Source organism: Pimephales promelas, chromosome 4 (genome assembly GCF_988280905.1).
Source record: "Pimephales promelas chromosome 4, fPimPro1.hap1.1, whole genome shotgun sequence".
NCBI lineage: Eukaryota > Metazoa > Chordata > Actinopteri > Cypriniformes > Leuciscidae > Pimephales > Pimephales promelas.
The window spans coordinates 37,229,538-37,250,115 of NC_142772.1; the positions used below are offsets into that span (position 1 = coordinate 37,229,538).

At 35.9% G+C, this 20,578-nt stretch overlaps 3 protein-coding genes across 4 annotated transcripts; 2 read left to right on the forward strand and 1 right to left on the reverse strand.

Moving 5' to 3' along the window:
* Nucleotides 1-3,287: 3,287 nt before the first annotated feature.
* tm4sf21a (transmembrane 4 L six family member 21a) lies at nucleotides 3,288-7,959 on the forward strand. The gene is made up of 5 exons (XM_039659707.2): nucleotides 3,288-3,629; nucleotides 4,076-4,141; nucleotides 5,716-5,852; nucleotides 5,933-6,119; nucleotides 7,579-7,959. The coding sequence occupies exons 1-5, from the start codon at nucleotides 3,453-3,455 to the stop codon at nucleotides 7,585-7,587; spliced, it is 576 nt and encodes a 191-aa protein (XP_039515641.2). The 5' UTR covers nucleotides 3,288-3,452; the 3' UTR covers nucleotides 7,588-7,959.
* slc25a15b (solute carrier family 25 member 15b) lies at nucleotides 7,957-15,796 on the reverse strand. Of its 2 annotated transcripts, none has more exons than XM_039659704.2 (7): nucleotides 15,643-15,796; nucleotides 14,925-15,002; nucleotides 12,578-12,836; nucleotides 10,986-11,123; nucleotides 10,690-10,865; nucleotides 9,572-9,730; nucleotides 7,957-9,464 (listed from the first exon to the last, which is right to left on the reverse strand). In XM_039659704.2, exons 2-7 carry the CDS (start codon nucleotides 14,977-14,979, stop codon nucleotides 9,343-9,345), a joined length of 909 nt encoding a protein of 302 aa, XP_039515638.1. In that variant the 5' UTR covers nucleotides 14,980-15,002; nucleotides 15,643-15,796; the 3' UTR covers nucleotides 7,957-9,342. The 2 variants fall into 2 exon arrangements, with proteins under 2 accessions (XP_039515638.1, XP_039515639.1); XM_039659705.2 differs by lacking the exon at nucleotides 15,643-15,796 and adding an exon at nucleotides 15,313-15,455.
* Nucleotides 15,797-16,911: 1,115 nt separating this feature from the next.
* On the forward strand, nucleotides 16,912-20,318 carry mrps31 (mitochondrial ribosomal protein S31). Its single transcript, XM_039659979.2, has 7 exons — nucleotides 16,912-17,103; nucleotides 17,392-17,820; nucleotides 18,055-18,207; nucleotides 19,189-19,335; nucleotides 19,431-19,504; nucleotides 19,614-19,751; nucleotides 19,851-20,318. Exons 1-7 carry the CDS (start codon nucleotides 16,988-16,990, stop codon nucleotides 20,075-20,077), a joined length of 1,284 nt encoding a protein of 427 aa, XP_039515913.2. The 5' UTR covers nucleotides 16,912-16,987; the 3' UTR covers nucleotides 20,078-20,318.
* Nucleotides 20,319-20,578: the final 260 nt, after the last annotated feature.

The following is a 20,578-nucleotide window of genomic DNA, read 5'->3' on the forward strand; positions in this document are numbered from 1 at the left end:
CGGCACTGAAATATATGTTCATACTGCAGGGGGCGCTCGCCGCTCATACAGGAACTGAATTAGGATTTAAGAACCACACGCTACTGCTCTTACTGTTCATGCCATACAAACATAAGGTAAAAACAAATGCGGAAAACTAAGGGTCACTATTCCCTATTGTGAATGTCAAATTTTACACGAATGATACTTAAAAAAAACTGATATCAGATCAAAAAGGAGGCTTATGGCCATTTACTTTCTTTTCAATTTGCCACTGTTCTAGCAATTTTTGAGATGTTTCCATTTATTCCCCTAAAAATAATACACAGGGCAATTAACTTTTTATGATGTTGATTTATTAATACAACATTCATGTTTATTTTAAATTTATGTTTTGTCTTAAAACCTCTTTCAATGCTTTGCTTATTCTCACAAAATTCAGTTGAATTCAGATTTTTGGTGCATGCATATTACAGGTTTTTTTTAAAAATTGCTTACACACAATTTATGAAATGGTACACAAGCCACAAAACACAGCACGAAAAACATTACAGATCTTCTGCAAAAACAAACATGTGTGCACATGCAAAGTAGGTGTAATTATAATAGCAACAATAATAATAATGTATTTAATCAATACATTAATGTATTCATTTTTGGGGCATTGCAGAAAAGAAAAGAATGCAGAAAGGCTGGAAAAGGAGCAGCAGAGAACAGCCAGGAGTGCATGCAGTTTGTGGCATAGCTTCCATTGCTGTTGCCTGCTTTTGTGATAAACCTAGTGATTATAGACCATTGTCTCTGTTGAGTATGAAACAATTCTATGACAGTGAGGGAATTAAAATAATTTGGTAAAGAATTTAAGAAAAAAATTTTTTATAAATTATGAGAAGTGCCCCCAAAATGTCTGTGCACGTCCCTGATAAAATATAAGCAAATTATTCTCAAAACATTGATTTTTAAATTAACAAATAAGGTATAAATGTTTCCATACATGATCACAGGGTGTAGGTAATTGGTAAATGAGTGCTCCATTTAATATTTGGCAATGTTTTCCAAACGAAACACAAGAGCAATTTTTTTTATGTTTGTCTACTGTAAAGAAAAGTTAGTTTCACAATTGCAAACTGAGTGTAAAGCAGATAATGTGCTTGTAGTTTTGCGGACTTGGTCAAAAGAATGGGAATGAATGTTTTTACTGCGTGGGCCCCAAGTACCACTTTTAGTGTGCAAGCATTAAAAAAACAAAACACTGTGAGTACTGGAAAGTAAAATAAATGAATTGTTTTTATTTTCTGAATAGACAAACTAAGTATGAGTGAAACTGAGGATGTGGATGTCATGCAACATTTTATTTGTAATGCGCCTTTCTCAAAGCGCTACAGCATGTACAGAACAAAATAATCAAACATGGAAGTAAAAAAATACATATATCGAAGTATCAAAAAATAGACAAAAATTATAAAATGATAATTTAAAAGCTTGACTATATAAAGTTGCTTAAAACAATCCACAGAAGCAGCATCAATAGGTGAGGTAGTGTGTTCCAGGCGCATAGGAAAAGTCTATTCCCCCATGGTTTTAAGCCAATGCAGTTGCTGGAGCAAGGGTGTAATGTGATGCGTATGTGAGGATGTATGAGTCAAAACACGTGCGGCAGAGTTCTGTATATATTACAGCCTCCTGATAGAATTTGCTAGTAAACTAAAGAGAGAATTACAATAATCAAGCCTTGATGTGATGAAGGCATGGATAAGCCTTTCTGCATCAAGCCTAAAGAAATGGTCTAATACACGTAATGTTCCTAAGATGGAAAAAAGTAACCTTCGTTATGTTTTTAAAATGGCAATTAAAAGTCAGCAGGGCATCAAAAATCACACCCAAACAAGGCACCTGGCCAGAGGGGGACAATTGGGTATTGTGGGATTTGTGGGAATTGTGCATGTGACACCAATGGAAGCATTTCATTTGACTATCATGTTAAAAATTAAATCGTGAAAGAATACTGAGATAAGATGCCAAGATAAGAGGGCTTTTTAATCTTTATATTATTGGTTCATATTCGTTTAACACCAAAGAGTGTTATTCTTTGTCTGATCTTAAGTAAAGTATTTAAAACACTCCAAAACAAGGGTATGCTATTGGCTATAAACACCTTTCCACTAGTGCTCATTGGATACATAAGATGTAAATATCAAATTAAACAACTTTTTATTACTTTTTTTCTTTTCTTTTTTTAAATTGGAAGTTACTGTTTTGTGAAGTTGACTGATAGACACTCCCACTGACGATCCACTGATTGCTAATACTTTAAAGAATGCTTGTGAAGAAGGCCATATCAATCCGAAATCTTTTTGACCATGGTTTGCCTAAAAGGTTGAGTGTCAGTCGGCATGTTTAGTATGCTGGGGTTAGGGGTTGTGTAAACAGGAAAAGCCTTTAAAGGAGAGGTGTGTTCTTGTGGTGTTACTATAAACCATGACTGCACCTCTTCTCAAACATAAACTCAAACTCACACTGTGTGAAAAACAAAATCTATTCATTATCGGTCATTGCAAATTTGTTCTAATCCTTTAATGGAAATATTAGCACATGTTCAAAAGTGCGGAAACTTTCTTGAGTGAAATAAAACAGTTAAAACAGCAGAATCAGTATGTGTTATAAATAAATATAGGCTGGGCACTGGGCAATTGTCGTTTAGCAAAGAAAATGAGATGGATAGATAACGTTATTTGTTTTACAGTGTCACTACCATGGTGTTTTTGTCTCACTACAGAGACAGTCCAAAGTCCCAAGAAGCATTTGGTTTATACCACCCTGTTCAAACATTATTTGGTTAATATAACACACATCCCACACACATATTTCCCCACAGTTTATCATTTCTTTCATGTGAGATCTCAGGATGCAACCGAATAATTATGTACCGTTTGTTATGACAACCAGAGTGACATTTCTAAATCTCCTCAAAACTTTTATCAAATGCATATAAACATAGATTTGTATAAATTAGGCTATATATAGACTGTGTTTTTTAATGTTTGATTGTGGTTGTTTTAAAAGCTATAAACTCCTGTTTTGTTTGTTAAAAAAAAATATGAGTGATTCCAGAGATATCTTGATTATAGGGCTTACTTCAGTTGAAACGTTAACTATCACGTCTCTCAAAAATAAGAGAACATAAAACAATTTATTTTTATACTGTAATAATTGATTAAAGATTATCCAGAAAGGGTGCGGTTAGAGGAACTCGATTCCATGGGCAGGTCTTATCTTAACTCAATAATAAACGACCAGCAGTATTTATAAAAACGCTGCACTCAGGCACACACAACTTCAGGGTGTGTACAGGACTCAGAGGCAACGACCAAACTTTTCGTCAAGTGCTTTTATCTAGGAGCTTATTTATATCAATTACTTTACAGATTACAGCCGTTATTCTCTGACTTCAGGATTAACACCCACCTCGCAACATGTGTACAGGAAAATGTGCGTTTTGCGTCGGGACAAGTCTGTACCCATTGGCGGTCATCTCCATAATCTGTAATATTATGCTGTTTTTTCCTGGCTGGGATGTAAAGTACGTGCAGAACAAACAAATTACAGAGGAGGTCAAATATATGGGAGGACTGGTTGGAGGGGGGATAATGGTGAGTCTGGTTATGTTTAATTGTAAACTATATATCAATTCTATTTCTATTTAAACAACATAGCGTGCATATATGATAATATATATCGTGTGAATGCTTCTCAGTTTAGTTTGGAGCTTGTCAGTCACATGTTTACAACAAATAGGCTGCTTGTGTGAGAATATGCAGAGTCTTAATTTGATTTGGGAAAGGAATGTAAGGGGGGAAAAAGGGAATGCAAGGAAAAGATTTTGCCTTGTTTTAAAAGAAACTGAGATAATATAAAAAAAATACTGATGTTTCATGCGTAATGCCTATCTTTATCAGTCAAAGAGTGTGATTCTCCTTATAAGGTATTATGGTGGTGCAAATGCGGATCAAAGTTAATCTATTGTAAACAGGGTTTATTGTGTGTTAGAGTCAATCCAAAATTTATCAAATGACAAAAATGATTGTCTGTCCTCCAGGTGTTGATTCCAGCATTTCACATTCACCTGACTGGAAAGCAGGGTTGCTGTGCTAATCGCTGTGGGGTGAGTGAGCAATCCTGCCACCGACAAAATCTTTATTTTTAGACTTCAGTTTTATCTACAATCCTTTAGAAATTAAGTTATAAAGGGAATTGTCCACTAGACCTTTACAAGCTCAGGAGAAGGGATGCATTTGTATTGTAAAATAGCAAAATATTTAGAAAGCTTCCACATTTAGAGTATTTAGAAACCTAATTGTAGAGATTTTATTATAAGCAAACCTAATCTAAAAATGTAGCTGCAAGGCCCAAACCCTGCACCCCATCACTCGGACCCAACTGTGCATGGCGGGCAATGAGCATTTAAAGCGGGTAAATGAAAAAAACGATGTCAAAATCATTGGAATATGCCAAATTTACTGCAGCAGCTGCCATATGACCGTGAACCACAACAGCCTCATCCATTAAAGAAATTACATTTAGATATTTCATGTCATATTATGTTATAGGTCTCTTTCAAATGAGTGTGGTTATCATTTGCAGCTCAAAATTTTGTAAGTCCATAAGTAGCCTATTTATCTTAAGGTTTTTAAAAAATATATACATTTATTAACCTTATTATTAAAATTCTATAAAACTAGACTATGTAGTCAGTGCTCTACAAATAAATCGTTTACACTTTTATTTTGTCATTAAAACTGATAAGAAATAGATCTTAAGTCAGGGATATAGGTGACATCAGTCTGAGTGCCGCTGTCATGCAGAGTTCAGTTCCAACCCTGAACAAGCTAAACAATGTCTTCCAGATTACTGAAGCTACAGGCAGGTTAGTTTCTTTTCAGGGTTGGAGCTAAACTCTGCTGGACAGTGGCCCTCTAAGGACTGATGTTGCCTATCCACACAGCAAAGTGTTAAACTCTAAACCATTAAGAATATAAAATCTCTCTCTCTCTCTCTCTCTCTCTCTCTCTCTCTCTCACTCACTCACACACACACACACACACACACACAGAGTGAGGTTGATAGATCAGTTGGATGTTGTTTCGTAGTTAGTTGAGCAAGAAGATTTTACATTTTAGACAATAAATAAATAAACTGTGACAGAAAGTAGATATTAATAATATCTTTTATATATATATATATATATATACACACACACATTACCTAATAAAAACAAGTCATTATGTCTGAAAACTCTGTTCTCGGCAACATAGATCAATTTCAAATGAGCGTAAAGTTATCATTTTCAGCTTACAGAAGTATTTATTCTGTATTTAGGTCTTTTTATATTAGTATTAACCTAATTAAAAACTACTTATATAGAAGTATGTTGTCAGTTCACTACAAATTAACTGGATCTGTGCATTTATCGTGTTAACAAATTAGATGGAAAAAGAGAATAACTAAAGTAACTAGCTTCCGGCAGACGGCTGTACGCATCGATTTAAGCCAAAAGAGTAAACCTTGCCTTGAACTTGACCAGCCATGTTTGTTTGAACCATGATTTGAAATAAAAAATAAACGCAAATAATTGCAGCCTTGGGTAAGCTATAAGGGAATTCTTTCAAAAACATGGAAAAATGTAATTATTCCAAACTTTTGAACAATAATTAAATAATTAATTAATTTCTCTTTCAGATGTTCCTGTCCATTTTATTTTCAGCAGTGGGTGTAGCTGGGGCTCTTTATAGTTTCATAGTGGCTCTGATGGGTTTAATCAATGGACCATACTGCAAACATTTACTTGTCCTATGGGGAACTCCATTTAAAGACAGGTAAGATATCAACCTCGGCACTGTAAAGCATGTGATAACACATGTTTCTGTTTAAATATGCTGTCGTCTATATCTCTTAGAAACGAGAGTTACCTTAAGGACCGTAGCACGTGGGGAACATGCATTGAGCCAAACAATGTGGTGGAGTTTAATGTGGGTCTGTTCTCAACACTGCTGGTGACCAGCGCAGTGCAACTCGTCCTGTGTGCCATTCAGATGATCAACGGCCTATTCGGCTGCCTCTGCGGAACCTGCAAAGAGAAAGGGGTGAGAGGCGCCATTTTAGAAATACATTGGTGAATGAGGAATAGACCATTTTGCAAGATGTAAACAACACTGGTCCAGAAACCCTCCCTGTTTCAGACAGTTTGTAACTGTTTTCTTTATTTCAAATGTAAAGAAAACATCTTAAAGATATTTGTTTAACTTTTTGATTCAGTTTTTTTATGTTCTGTTGGTTGTATTTTATCCCAGCTTTTATGTAGCTAGTGTTAAAAAACTGAAACAGGAAGTGCTTCTGGACCAGTGTTGTTTACATCTTGCAAAATGGTCTATACACGAAATTTTTTTGGCACAATCTAATTGTAATACCTCAAAGTGAAAAAATAAAGTCATTTTAAAATACACCTGACGACGGTGAACAGTAAAAAAATACCAGAACACTGAATGTCGTGACTGACCAAAAAAAAAAAGTAGCCTATATCTTTTTTTATTTACTTTAATGCCTTGCTCTACCTCAAGTTTCTTCGTCTTCTTAGGTGTTTTTTGTGATATGTATCCCCTGTGGTTTGCTCAATAAAAAGTAGCCTAACCTACCAACGTGATGCAGCAAGTCCCCGTGAAATCAAAATTGAACCTATTTACTTTGTTAGCGCATATTACTAGTCTTGTGGTGAACAATTAATCCGTGCAAGTGAATATATATTAAAAAAATGTTTTACCTTAGTAATCTTTAATCAAAATCTGAAAAGTTACTTCCGGTCTGGAACGGTTTCTTTTTCTGATGACGTAGGCTTCACAGTTTGGGTGGGGAAACGCTTAACCACTCCCCTCAAACCGTTAGTTTGCTATGAGCGAGAGATGGAGAGGAGGAGCGCTAGAGTAAAACCCTGCCCTCTGTTCAATATTCTGTTTCACTTGGAAATACGTCACAGCACTGGAGAAAAATCGTTTGCAACTTCCGGTTCACGGGGACAATAATCAAAAATTTATTTAAATCATGAAACTAGTGTTCAACTTAACAGCAATTTATTAACAGTTTAACAAAAATGTCTTGTTTCTAAATTGTGTGTATTTAATTTATTTAGTTTTATATTTGGCAATCAAATGAAGCCATTAAACATTAATAGATTTTTTTATTAAAATGAAAACTAAACAAGCTCTTTAATTTTTTGGCAAATGAAGTGTTACACAACAGATGTTTACTGTCAAAATTATAACATGGAAGACATTTTGTTTTAATAGCTAATATTTGTATTATTAGTATGAGTATCACATTATAATGACTCAATGGCTTTATTTCGAATATGTAAAAGACAATAATGTAATAAAAGCTAGGCTAATGGACCAAAAAAAAGCAGCTTACAATCCTACCCCTTCGAAGGATCTCTACTGGTACACACTGTGCAAGATAAATATATTTCTGTCGAAGTTTCTTTAAGTTAAATGAGCATATATGTACTAATGAGATTGTTCTTTGTCTTACACTTTCTTCCATGTGTTTTAGCCGCTGTAAGCCCTCACTGCTCCAGTCCTGATGCCAGGGAGATCATGTCTACATCCACATCCCAGCCTCCCTATCAGTTAACAAGCGCCCTCTCGTGGAAGATGCTCTCTGAACACTGAAATAGAGCTTTATTTGTACTTTCTGTGTGCACTAATCTTGTCATATTCACTGTTTGAAGTTTATTGCTGATATTTTGGTTTATTACTTTTTTTCTCCAAGTAACTGCTTATGTTTAACATCTTCCAGATTGAATAATATTTTAAAGGAAAAGTACTTTAATGACACAGCATATGTTTTGTATCTACCTGTATTTTTATAGTTTAGAAATTAAATAAACATACTGAAAATAAAATTTAAAAAAACATACAAACGGTTACACAATGTGGGGAATGTGACTTTAATTCACATTTAATATTATACAATTTAATTATCTCCAGAAATCTATGATTTTGCATCTAGTTAATTCAAAAATCTCTTAAAAACATTTAAAATAAGTCAAATACACATGCATGTAAAAACAAAAACGACAGTCCTGGTTTTACAATTCAATTTTGTAAAGGGGGTTAGGGTTCCTCAAATATAGAATATGAAAATGTAATACTGCAATACTGTACTGGTACATAAGTAGTTTTAAATGACTTGAATATGAAATGTAAGGCAAGTCTGTATAGCGTGTAAATGTTTTTTGGCAGAATGACAATGTAACACACAAAGAGCAACATACAGTGGGGTCCAAAGTCTGAGACCACAGTGATCATCTGGAATTCATATTTTACAAGATTTAAAACAAAGAAAATATAATATAAACACGATTAGCCAGTTCTAGATCATTAACCAAATGTGTAACATTGGTCACTACTGTAAATGAAATATTTCAATGAAAATATTCAATTTAAACAAGATTGTCTCTGACTTTTGAACCCATCTAAATAATTAAACACTTTAAATTATGAACAAGGCATTCTCACCTCATCTCAAACAAGACAAAACAAAATACAAAGAATAGCCTACAGATATTGACTCAAAAAAATAAATACAGACTACAAAGTGTAATCCTAAAAACCCATTTAGATGTGGGTGGTGATGGCGCAGTGGATAAGACACATTTGGTGTGAGAGACTCGGGTTTGAATCCACTGTGAGACACCAATGTGTCCCTGAGCAAGACACTTAACCCCATATATAGCAATTGTAAGTCGCTTTGGATAAAAATGTCAGCTAAATGTAAATGTAGATGTCCTAAAATCAACAACTAGTTGGCAGTCGCATCATTCAGGTTTAATCTCAAATGTTCATTTTGTCTATTAGTGTTTAAAAGTTAAAAAGTTGTATTCTGTAGGACTTTTAGATTGAAGAAAAAGGCAAAATTACAGCGTGGTAGACTGCAAATTGAAAGTATGTGGACTACAGTGTTCCAAATCAAATAATAGCCATGATAGGACTAGCGTTAATAGCACAATGGGGACCACCATTTCTGTGGCCCAAGAAGTAAACTAATAATGATTAAAATTAAAATAATGGTAACACTTTACAATGAAGATGAATTTGTTAACATTGTGCTGTAAATTTTTACATAATCCAAAATATTAACGTTTCACGTTGTATACATATACATCAATGTATTATGAACAAATGAATTAACAATGAATAATAAACAATACTAAATAATAAATGCTGTAAGAAATATTATTCATTGATAGTTTATGCAAATTAAAAAAACGCTACATCCCAACAAGAGAAAAGAATGTGTACTGTTAGTAAGGGGTCAGCTGTCAAACTGGGCCATCATGATTTTGCGGCTGGCTTCATAACCTAAAAACAAAGCACCATTGGCCGGAAACGTCCGGATCATCGTGGGAGTCAAACCAGAATATAGAGCCCTTACACCTGAAAATGAGGAGACAAAATCAAAGTCAAATGGTGGTTTCAGGTAATGCATTTAAAACAGATTGAAATAATAATATGTAGCATCCTAAAACACATCTTTCTCTTACCTTCCGTTCTGAAGATATGCATGAAAGTCTTAAAGAAGCCAGACTGCCTACTTGTCATTGACATGACCTGTATCCTGGATTTAACACAGTCCATTGGGTAAACCACAAGCCAGAGACAAGCTCCTCCTAAACCTCCACTAAACACAATGGGGGCTACACCTACAAAACACAGACACGCCCACTCATCAAACATGGACACGTCACATCTCAGAATATATGCCACGAACTTTACCAGAGGTGACGTAAATAACAAAGTATTTTTACTTTGTCACTAAAGTACTTTTTTCGAGTACTATCCGAGCATTTTTATTTTGGGAAACTTTTACTTTGCTACATTCGGAAAAATATCGCAATTTTTAGCCCACTACGTTTACTCATTATTTTGATTTGAAGAAATCGTACCCACTCCAGGACATGATAGCAGTGTCCAATTTGTGAACAAGCTGATTCTTTTCAATTAACCTGCTAAAACGGTTCGGAAACCACACTGAACGATTCATTCGTGAATTGGACCGATCCGATTGCATCTGTTCTGGAGTCAACAACTCACTGACTCAAATGATCCAGTCAGAGATCCGGTTCAATGATCCGGTTCAATGAATTCACATGTCTGACTCAAAATTAACCAACATCATCAGTTTTAGTGTGCGCATGACTTATGGCGCGAAAAGGATGTTATTTTAGGATTTATTATTGTAAATAGGTTACATTTTTACTGTCACTCTTGATCAATTTAATGCATATTTACTAAAGTATTAAATTCTTTAAATACAAAACCTACTGACAACAAACTTTTGAAGGGTAATGTATATACTGGCTTTTTACTTGAAAGGGACACCTACAGCAGACATTAACATTCCTGTCGCCATCGACCAGAAAAAACTGAATGACCTGCTCTATTTAAAACAAAGAGTTCATTGTTTACTGACTGATTTTAATGTTTGTCCTTCTCCTCCTAATGACTGACTCAGGTATGTCATTAAGTACTCACAGGAAATATCAGCCTATTCAATGAATGAGAAACAAAGTATGGAGTTAGTCATCATGTAGTCAATATTTTTAGATAAGTTAACTTCAAAGATAAAATGTAGAAACTGAAACTACAGTGGTTTCCATACCCAAGTCATCCTTGGTGCAGTGCATGTACTCAGCAAAGAGAGAGCGACAGAGCTCGTATGCTCCAAAGAAACAGAAATATCCAGGCACCTCACGGGCAATAGTGGGGGTTAAACCCTGGAAGAACCCTGCAGCACCCTCGTTATGCATAATGGACTTTATCACCGACCAAACTGTGCTGAAAACACAGACAGATGAGAGAGGAGATAAACAATATCATCATGAGTTATGCTAGTTCTTGAAAGTAAATGGAAAAATATGTGCACAGTATCCGCAGAAAGGAAGGCTCAATCTTTACTTCTGGCTTTGGGCGATCTTGCCGGAGGAGGCCATCTCATGCATAGCCTGCAGTCGGCACTTCACCAGCTCAGTGGGACATAAGACCAGAGAGGAGAAAATAGAGGCCACAGAGCCTGCGCACGCTTTCTGCATGTCACTGTACAGAACAGAAATGAATGGCAAATTTAAAATCTTACATTTTTTGATCGAGAATGATACTGGTCAAAAGTTTGGAAACATTACTATTTTTAAGAAGTCTTCTATGCTCATCAAGCTTGCATTTATTTGATCAGTAATATGGTAAAAAAAAAAACAGTAATATTGTGAAATATTACTAAAATTTAAAATATTGGTTTTCTATTTCAATACACTTAAAAAAAGTCTCTCCTGTGATGCAAAGATGAAGTCATTACTCCACTATTCAGTGTCACATGATCCTTCAGGAATTATTCTAATACACCGATTTATTATCAGTGAAAACAGCTGTGCTGCAAAAAAATAATATATATATATATTTATTTTATTTTTTTGCAGCACAGCTGTTATATACATATATATATATATATATATACATATATATATATATATATATATATATATATATATATATATATAACTTTTATAATTATTTCAGGATTCTTTGATGAATAAAGTTCATCAAACTTTTGTAACTATATAAACTACCATTCAAAAGTTTGGGCTCAATACATTTCTTTCTTTTTCTGAAAGAAATTAATACTTTTATTCAGCAAGGATGTATTAAATTTATAAAAAGTGATAGGGATTTAAATTATTAGAAAAGATTACTATTTAGAATAAATGCTGTTCTTTAACCTTTTATTCGTCAATGAATCCTCAAAAAAATATTAAGCAGCACAACTGTTTCCAACATGGATAATAACTGAGTATCAAATCAAAATATTACAATGATTTCTGAAGGCTGCTGAAAATGTAGCTTTGCCATCATAGGAATATTTCACATTTTATAATAAATTCAAATAGAAAAGTTATTTAAAGGCTATTTGAAATATTATAATAATATTAATATTTCACAATATTACTGTTTTTTTAATCAAATAAATGCAGCCTTGAAGTTCATAAGAGACTGGTTTCAAAACCCTTAAAAATAATTTACCCCAAACTTTTGAACAATATTGCTTATCACAATCACAATATACACCTTTTATGAAAAAGTGATTACAAAACATCCGAAAAAATATAAGAAGTTCTTCTCAAATTTAAAGTGAACATCATGTACACCTCAGTGACAACTTTAATAGCAAAGAAGGAATTATTAAAAAACAAAAACAAAAAAAAACACACCTTAACCATCTGTGCATCACTTTTCAATTCAAGCAAAAAAACAAACAAACAAAAAAAATATTTATTTTGATTTATTTCATGCATTTTTTGGGGGGGCAACTATACTACATACTTTTCCTGTAGCTCAAAGAGTAGAGCATGGCACTAGCAATGTCAAATTCATTGTTACATTTCCAGGGAATGCATGAAATGATAAACTTCAATGCAATCTAAGTTGCATTGGGTACCGTAACGGCAGCTGCCAAAACGCATAAATGTAAATGTTTGTGACACACAGATAGAACTTGCCTGAGCTCAGCCTCTTTCTCCTGCCCAGAGATGTAGCGCACCACCTCTTGGCAAAAGCCGTAGCACATGAAGAGCACAGAGTTCTCTGCGATGTTGGCCATGAGGGCTGGCGAGGTACCTTGATACAGCCCTCGAAGGCCCACCTGTCTGTATGTTGACACAAAGCAGTGCACAAAGCCTCTGTACAAAGTGGGGAATGTCTGCATTTTCACTTTAGCCGTATCCAAAGGTTGACCACTAAATACACAAGCTGTGCCCCCTAAAATGGAAAGAAGAGCGGGAGAAGAGAAAGAGAGATGTTTTTCTCTTGTAAATGAAAATTAAAAATAGACTGACGGACACATATTACCTTTGTAACAGCATAAAAAGAAGCAATACACAAACAAATATATTTCTATAATGATTTTAATTGGTACTATTGGCATTATAACTTTGATCCCATGGTTTAAAATGACAGAATGAAATAATGTTAAAGGGATAGTTTACCACCTCACAAATTAATCCACAAATCACAGCACTTTTATAATCAGTAAGCCATAGAGATTTTAATTTTTAGATTTATTGTTCATCAATACAAAATCATGTGATAATTTGCATGGCTGTATGAGGTCTTCCTCTTATCGAGTGACCATGAATGACAGAGTATTATAAAATAATCCATGCGATCACTCACGTGTGATAATCAAATTAACTCAATACACTTTCCACATCGACCCCAGCCCGTTTACCTTCAGGAGTCAGAAGTACCGTGACCACTGTACTGACCTCGCTTATGAACTCAGCCAGACAGAGGGCCATGGGAGTGTAAGGGGGATCAAGCGGGGATTGCTGTCGATTTTCAGTGTCTTTTTAATGATAGGCCTTACGCATCTGTCAATCATCCCTGCTTGCTATTTGGGGAATGAACCCAGCGCTATGATTGGTCGAACTCTGCTTGATATGCTGTTGTGTGATTTGATCACTGTGCGTGCACAGAGGTTTTTGCATAGTTTAGAGACAAATCGTACCAGCGTACTTTAAGGTCAAGGGGGCGCGCAAGATGGCGGACGAGACAGTTGGCAATATTCAAGGCTAAGGAAGATAAATGATTTTCTCACCTTAAAGGAGTAGTTCACTTTTAAAAAAAACTTTTGCTGATAATTTACTCGCCCCCATGTCATCCAAGATATCCATGTCATTCTTTCTTCAGTCAAAAATAACTTAAGGTTTTTGATGAAAACATTACAAGATTTTTCTCCATTTAATGCACTTTACTGGTAACCAAACAGTTCAAGCTCCAAAAGACAGTTTCAGTGCAAACTGCAAACTGTTCAAAGGGCTTTAAACGATTTCAGACGATGAATAAGGGTCTTATCAAGCGAAACGATCGCTCATTTAAAAAAATAAATGATACATTTTAAGTTTTATGACCTCAAATGGTCGCCTTGCTCTGCTCTGTGATGAGCGTTTGTGACTCTCCTGATCGAACTCGTTTATCAAAATGAACAATTTTTTTCATGTCATTTGGTTCATTCAACGAACGAAATGAACGAGTTGACTCGGGAAAAGATTTGTTCATTTTGATGACTTTTTTTCTGCAGACATGTCTGTACACCGGAAATCCGGCATGGTGCCAGATAACTTTTATCAAGCGTGTTTATGTTCGCTGATCAATGTTAATATGTAAATAAATAAAAGCCTCAATTCAAACTTGTCATCATATAAAGTGATCAAGTCTCTTCAGAAAATTTGGACCAAACCACTCAATACATATGGATTAGTTTTACTATCTCTTTATGAACTTTTTAAAGCGTCAAAGTGTCAGTTGCGTAGGTGTCTAGGGAAGAACAGAAAGCTCTACGATTTCATCCAAAATATCTTCATTTGATTTCCAAAGATGAATGAAAGTCTTACGTGTTTCTTACTTCCACAAACAGTAGCATGTATTACAAACTTTCTCACCCTCTTATTAGTAAGATCTAAGATGAACAGAACAGGGCAGCGTTTCTCAAAAGCATCGCAAGCTAAGTTGATTGCAGGGACCATTGGTGACAATGGTTCTACGATCTACTAGGCTTATTTTGCTTTTGGGAAACAGCCCTGGTCAGTGAGTGTGTATGTGTGTGTGTGTGTGTGTGTGTGTGTGTGTGTGTGGTGCAGGGACTGCTGAGACAATAGGTCTAGGCTGCGAAACCACAGAGGTAAGCAAAAACACACAACTCAAAGGTCAGATAAGGACTGACAAAAGAGAGGGTTTACATTCTAGATGGTGGAGCAGAATTAAAGTGTGTCCTACACTATCATTATAGGGCCCAGGACAATGTTCATGAATGACCCTCCAAAATGAGATGATGCAATGTGAAGTTACCTATAGCTCCAGCAGAGAGGTCTATTATTGCCTGAACCACTGGATGAGGTGCCATGGTGAAATGTGCTCCAAGAAATCCTATTTCAAAAGTATGCGCAAAAGATGAGACAGAGAAAAGAAAACATGAGAATACTTGAAATTTTTATTTTAAAAACAATGTAAATGTAGGCTACTTTAATTTGTAGGCTATAAAGTAGACTACTACATAATCCCAAACTGTTTAGTGTGTAACTTCTCCCCTCATGATTTGTTGTTGCAGCACGTTTAAAGTATAATCGATAGAACTAAGATATTAAAGTTACATAGGCAGACAAAATGGAGCGAAATCTCAAGTTTCATAGTAAGAAAGTTCAGTAGCAACGCCGACTGGAGAAATCAAGTCACTCACAAGACACAACGACAGACCATGTGGTGTTGAAAAACTCTCACACAAAGCAATGTTTTCTTTAACCACAGCGATGTTCGTTATCTTCACGCCTTTCAGATGCTATATGCTACAATGTGTAACTGTCTTTATGGGACGCAACGCAAGTAACATCAAAAACGGTTCGTTACCAGAGACAACTAATAAAGGACTTGTTGTTACAGACAAACAGGCGTGTTCTTGCATCACCAGGACTGACTGAACACTATATAGATCACGAGATTGAACATCTTATAAGTAAAACTGTGACAACGTATCGTATTTCACAATAAAAATTCACCAAGCATAGCCTACCTTATTTCTCGAAAGCGCTCAAAACGAAAATATGTAGCGAAGTGGTTTGACTCATGCTGGCTGTTAACTAAACTGACACATCTGCGATCAGATGAGTCATGACCTCTCGTTAGAGATCCGTATGTAAAGCGATGTCTGATTCGTATTGTTCAATTGAGCCGAATCCTTTCGTGAATCGTTTGAGCAAAACCATAATAACTAGTCACGACCAGGGGGGGTATTGCAGAAAGATAAAAGGTTATCTCACCGTCAAACATACCCTGAACTCTAGGTTGATTGAGGTATCAAAAAACTTGCTTGAGGTGCACTGGTTCCAAAAATGCGTGTTTTGTAATATGTTCCTGTGAAAACCTGTTACATTGGGTGGGGTACTGTGTTGTGGGCGCGGAACGAATGTTCATGTTATTACAAGCACAAACGAATGGAACTGAAAATACTATAATGTACCGGTATCTAGTGAGTCTATCTCTACTACTGTATCTACTCACACCAGCTTAAGCATATTATTAGGGCACAGTACATACATTTTAGAGGTAATTCGGGCAATGTTGTCATTGAGGAATGTACACTAATCAGTTCCAATCGTTTTGCGAGGTTTCAAGGCCACGCCCGTAATAGATGGATGGATGGATGGATGGATGGATGGATGGATGGATGGATGGATGGATGGATAGATAGATAGATAGATAGATAGATAGATAGATAGATAGATAGATAGATAGATAGATAGATAGATAGATAGATATTGCCTTTTTTAAACTGCTTTATAAATCGATATAAATCGGTATACAATTTTTGGAATCTATCACGACCAATTTGTCTCATTAAATAGGGAACTCTGGAACAATTACTATGACTAACCCTTAAACATACCTGGGTATTCACATAACCTCCTTTTTGGAATACCTCCCTGAATGCCAAAAGCAACGTGATGGTGTAATGACTTTATGACGTGAAAGAATCACTGAATCATTTTTAACCACTTCTTGGAAACGAATTGTTCTAAAGAACCGATTCGCATAAATGGCTCAGATTTCCCATCACTGGAGGGATGAGACCGAGGCAGCGGCAGACCCCTTCCTTGGACCAGTTTTATAAACTCTTCCCCTTTCCTGTTGCAATCCGCTTCAGTTGTCCTGTAGCAATGTGTATGATATACAGACTGATTAGAACAAATAAAATCACTGAATGTTTAAACACTGAAAAAAGTGGCAAATGAGCTGCTTTACTGGACGCAAAAAGACACCCGGAACTTTTATACGTCTGAGGCGTCTGCCGGACAGTTGATTGTGCTGCACAGGGAAATGCGCATGGACGACATTGAGGTCTTCTGAGAGGTGCAATCATGTATAAAAGATTATTAAATGTATATCGGGTCCGAAATGGATTAATTCATACGCAGAATACACGACTACCATCCACAAAATTTAAAGAGAACGAGCGTTTTGCCCCTGTTATCTGGTAAGTTAGAGATTTAAGACACTGAGAGGTGACCGGTCTGATCAGATGATTGATGTTTGTGTCAGTTCAAAATCTCAATCTCAAATTGAAATATCCCAGATATAAATAAAAGAAGACTTGATCAATGTGCTCAATTTTCCATTCCCATGTTGATTGTGTTACTAATTATAGCTTTATTAGTTGATGATTTAACCAAAATGTTTTTGTTGAGTTATTCAAATTCAGAATAAAAAAAAAAAAAACTATTGTTAGCACTCATTTCATCAGATTTTTTCTTTCTTATTTTAGGGCCATGGGTAGAGCAAGGCCATTGGGAACCAGTAGCATCTTTTTCAGTGAAAATAAAGAGAGCTCAACATCACTGTCAGAAGACAATGAAAAGAGACCAGAAGAGAATGAGGCCAATACTGAGGTCAACAATGATGGACAGAAGAGCACAAAAATGAATGAAGGCAATAACATCTCAAATGCGATGTTGACATCACAGTTAGAGACTGAACCTGTGGTTAAACCTGAGGACAGCAAAAAGTTTGACAAGGCAACAACTGGGAAGGAGAGTCTTTTGGAGCTGCTGGGGGCAATGAAGGTGGAGGTCACAACCAAACGTAAAATAAGACCCCCCAAAACTCCAAGAACCAGTGGGAGGCCTGACCCAAAACCCATGGAAAGCGTACAAAGCATGTTCCAACATGCAACAGCTGAGGTTTCACAACAACAGTGAGTTATAAATGCATACAAGCATAGCATTCATAAATGCGTACTGTAATGCTGGCACTAAAAGGCCTGTGATAACAGCACTTCCATATTAAAGAGCTAAATTATATGACTAAGACTCATAAACTATGGTTATTATATATTTAATACATTTTATATTTTTAGTTTCGGAATAGCAAAAAAAATATAAACTGAAGTGAGAGTGACTGCATTTTTCAGTTTTTGCTTTTATTTTAGTGAGACTTTGAATCCAACACTGGTTGCTGCAGCCTCTGCCGCTGCATCTACACTGCCGAACAGCCGTCAGGCGGAGTCAGAGCTCCTTCAGCAGCTGAGGAAACATGAAGCCATACCTGACACCCAGAGGAGAGCCGATGGACAGAACATCGGGTAGGGCAGCTTGTCTGAAAGTTGCATTAAAAATGAAAATTCACCCTATCCTTTTTTAATAAATGCTATTGTGAACTCTTCATTTACCAGTATGATTCATAATGTTTCTTTTTCTTCTTTTTTTTTTAAGAGCTTGTAATTTTTAATCAAACTGTCCATAACCTGATCTTCCGGTTAAATGACAGACTTCTCTCTGGTGACATGTTGCCGTCGGTCTTCTCCAATCCCTTTATCAGTTTAAACTTTGCCCCTTTATATCAACTGCAATCATGCCTTTAGATCTACCTCCAACCTATCGACAGCCAATGGATAGAACCAAAGTCCTTTTTGGCAAGTCCTGCCACTTGGCCGCCATCTTGGCAACGCCTCCGAGCAACTATTTCGGACTAACAAGACAAGGCTCCTATCTAAATGAATGGGCAGAGAGTCAGAACTGCACTTTCACTGGTCACTGGGGCATAAAAACTGCATGTATATAAACAGCAGTAAAATATGATAATAATCGCTAAATAAGTTTAAATAAAAAAAGAAAATATGGTTTAAAACAGCCTTTTCCCCACAGGTTATATTTTCACTATACATATGTAAGGGTTCTCGTCTCCGCTGTCACAGACATCAACTGTGCGCATGTGTCAGTGGAACAAGATGATAGGCTTAAATGTTTCTAAATGTTGCTTTGGCATTACGGGTTTTCCCTATATAGTGGCATATAGGAAGTGGCATGTCTCTATATAAATTGGATAGATCTGTCAAAAAAATTCCTTTTTCAATCATCACAATAGGAAAAAAAAAATCTGTTGCTCCTTATGTTACATCACAACTTTAATTGCTTAAAAATAAATGATTTTCTGAAAGTAAGATTTAATTTGCTGAATATTGTATGGATATTGCCATGCAAATGTATGAAAGAGTCAAATAGGACATAAAGTGTTACATGACTACTTTTGTAGTAACCTTTTTTTTGTCCTTTTTCTCTTTCAGAGACATAATTGCTGATATGAAAGTTGGAAAAAGGCAGAATGGCAGATCAAATGCCAGGCCTAGCAGCCAGATTCGTTTTGACGATGACGGACAGGGATATACTCAGGACAGAGGTATTACTAGTGAACTCGATGCAATTCGCACAAGGTAAAAAAACAACAAAAAAAAAACACTTCCCTGAAATTATATTTTTGAATGCAATACATGTTCTACTAACCATGTGCATTGTTTTGTTTTTAAAGGAAGAGTCCTTTCACTAGTAAGAGGCTAAACATCTTTAATGCAGTTGCGGAGCAAGACTCATTGTCAGATGTGGGTAAGGAGAGGTCTTATGGCATTAACACATCTAAACTGGCATATGATTATCTTCAAGTGAAACTAAGTGTATTTACTTACTCTGTCCTGTGCCTTGCTTTGAATGTTAGGCCCCACCATTTGGGACATTAATCTAGCTAATAAAATTGTCCAAGCTACAAATCAGATGCCTCGGAATGGCTTTGAGGAGATGATCCAGTGGACCAAAGAGGGCAAACTTTGGCAATATCCAATAAACAACGAGGCTGGTGAGTTCCAATGCAGGAATAGGTTGCAATCATCTTCCTGTTTTTAATCCTGTACAATACATAATCTTATTTTTGGGCACATCATGCAACTTTTTTTAGGGCTGGAGGATGAGGCTAGTGTGCCCTTCCATGAGCATGTGTTTTTGGAGAAGCACCTTGAGGGATCGTTCCCCCGCCAGGGTCCAGTCAGGCACTTCATGGAGCTAGTAATTACAGGCCTTGCGAAGAATCACCACCTCACGGTTCAACAGAAACAGGAGCATATCGCCTGGTTCAGAGACTACTTCCAACAGAAAGACGATGTCCTGAAAGAAGCTGAGGCTTAACTTAAATGAGAATTGGAAAATGACAGATGATGCTTTTTCACCAGTACTGAATGCCCTAGAACCAGCTAGTTAAGATCCTAACTGCACTAATAAAACTGAAAACAGTCAGTAAGCAACTGGAATGAATAATTGCATCCATAACCAGATTAAAAGACTGTATCATGGCTGTTGGTTCTTTATGGTTCGCTGTGCTATTATATACAATTTACAGAGACATATTAAAGCTGTTTTACAATAAGTAGTTTGGATGTTGATTATGTTGCTGGTATCAGTTTACTTGTGTGGTATTTCACTATACAAGTTGTTTCAAAGCAGCATAAAGTATTGTACCTTAGTTCCCCAGTCAGAAAGATAATGAAGTTCAGTATAATTCCCTGACATGGTTTTGTTATGAGTAAAATTGTTTCAAGAATTGGTTTTGGGTTAGGTTTTGTTTTTTTCCTTAATTTTGATGTAATGATGGCGGAATTCGAACACTTTCAAAGACCCAAATCAGAATTA

What these genes read in the sequence shown, in the direction of transcription:
- tm4sf21a (XM_039659707.2), top strand. Translation starts at nt 3,453, where the DNA reads ATGTGTACAGGAAAATGTGCGTTTTGCGTCGGGACAAGTCTGTACCCA. An exon ending in TGGTTGGAGGGGGGATAATG is followed by an intron (nt 3,630 to 4,075) that starts GTGAGTCTGGTT and finishes TCTGTCCTCCAG; the next exon opens with GTGTTGATTCCAGCATTTCA. An exon ending in GCTGTGCTAATCGCTGTGGG is followed by an intron (nt 4,142 to 5,715) that starts GTGAGTGAGCAA and finishes TTTCTCTTTCAG; the next exon opens with ATGTTCCTGTCCATTTTATT.
- slc25a15b (XM_039659704.2), bottom strand. Translation starts at nt 14,979, where the DNA reads ATGGCACCTCATCCAGTGGTTCAGGCAATAATAGACCTCTCTGCTGGA. An exon ending in GAGAAAGAGGCTGAGCTCAG is followed by an intron (nt 11,124 to 12,577) that starts GCAAGTTCTATC and finishes TGTTCTGTACAG; the next exon opens with TGACATGCAGAAAGCGTGCG. An exon ending in CTGCACCAAGGATGACTTGG is followed by an intron (nt 9,731 to 10,689) that starts GTATGGAAACCA and finishes TGTGTTTTGTAG; the next exon opens with GTGTAGCCCCCATTGTGTTT.
- mrps31 (XM_039659979.2), top strand. Translation starts at nt 16,988, where the DNA reads ATGTATAAAAGATTATTAAATGTATATCGGGTCCGAAATGGATTAATT. An exon ending in CGTTTTGCCCCTGTTATCTG is followed by an intron (nt 17,104 to 17,391) that starts GTAAGTTAGAGA and finishes TTCTTATTTTAG; the next exon opens with GGCCATGGGTAGAGCAAGGC. An exon ending in GCCGATGGACAGAACATCGG is followed by an intron (nt 18,208 to 19,188) that starts GTAGGGCAGCTT and finishes TTTCTCTTTCAG; the next exon opens with AGACATAATTGCTGATATGA.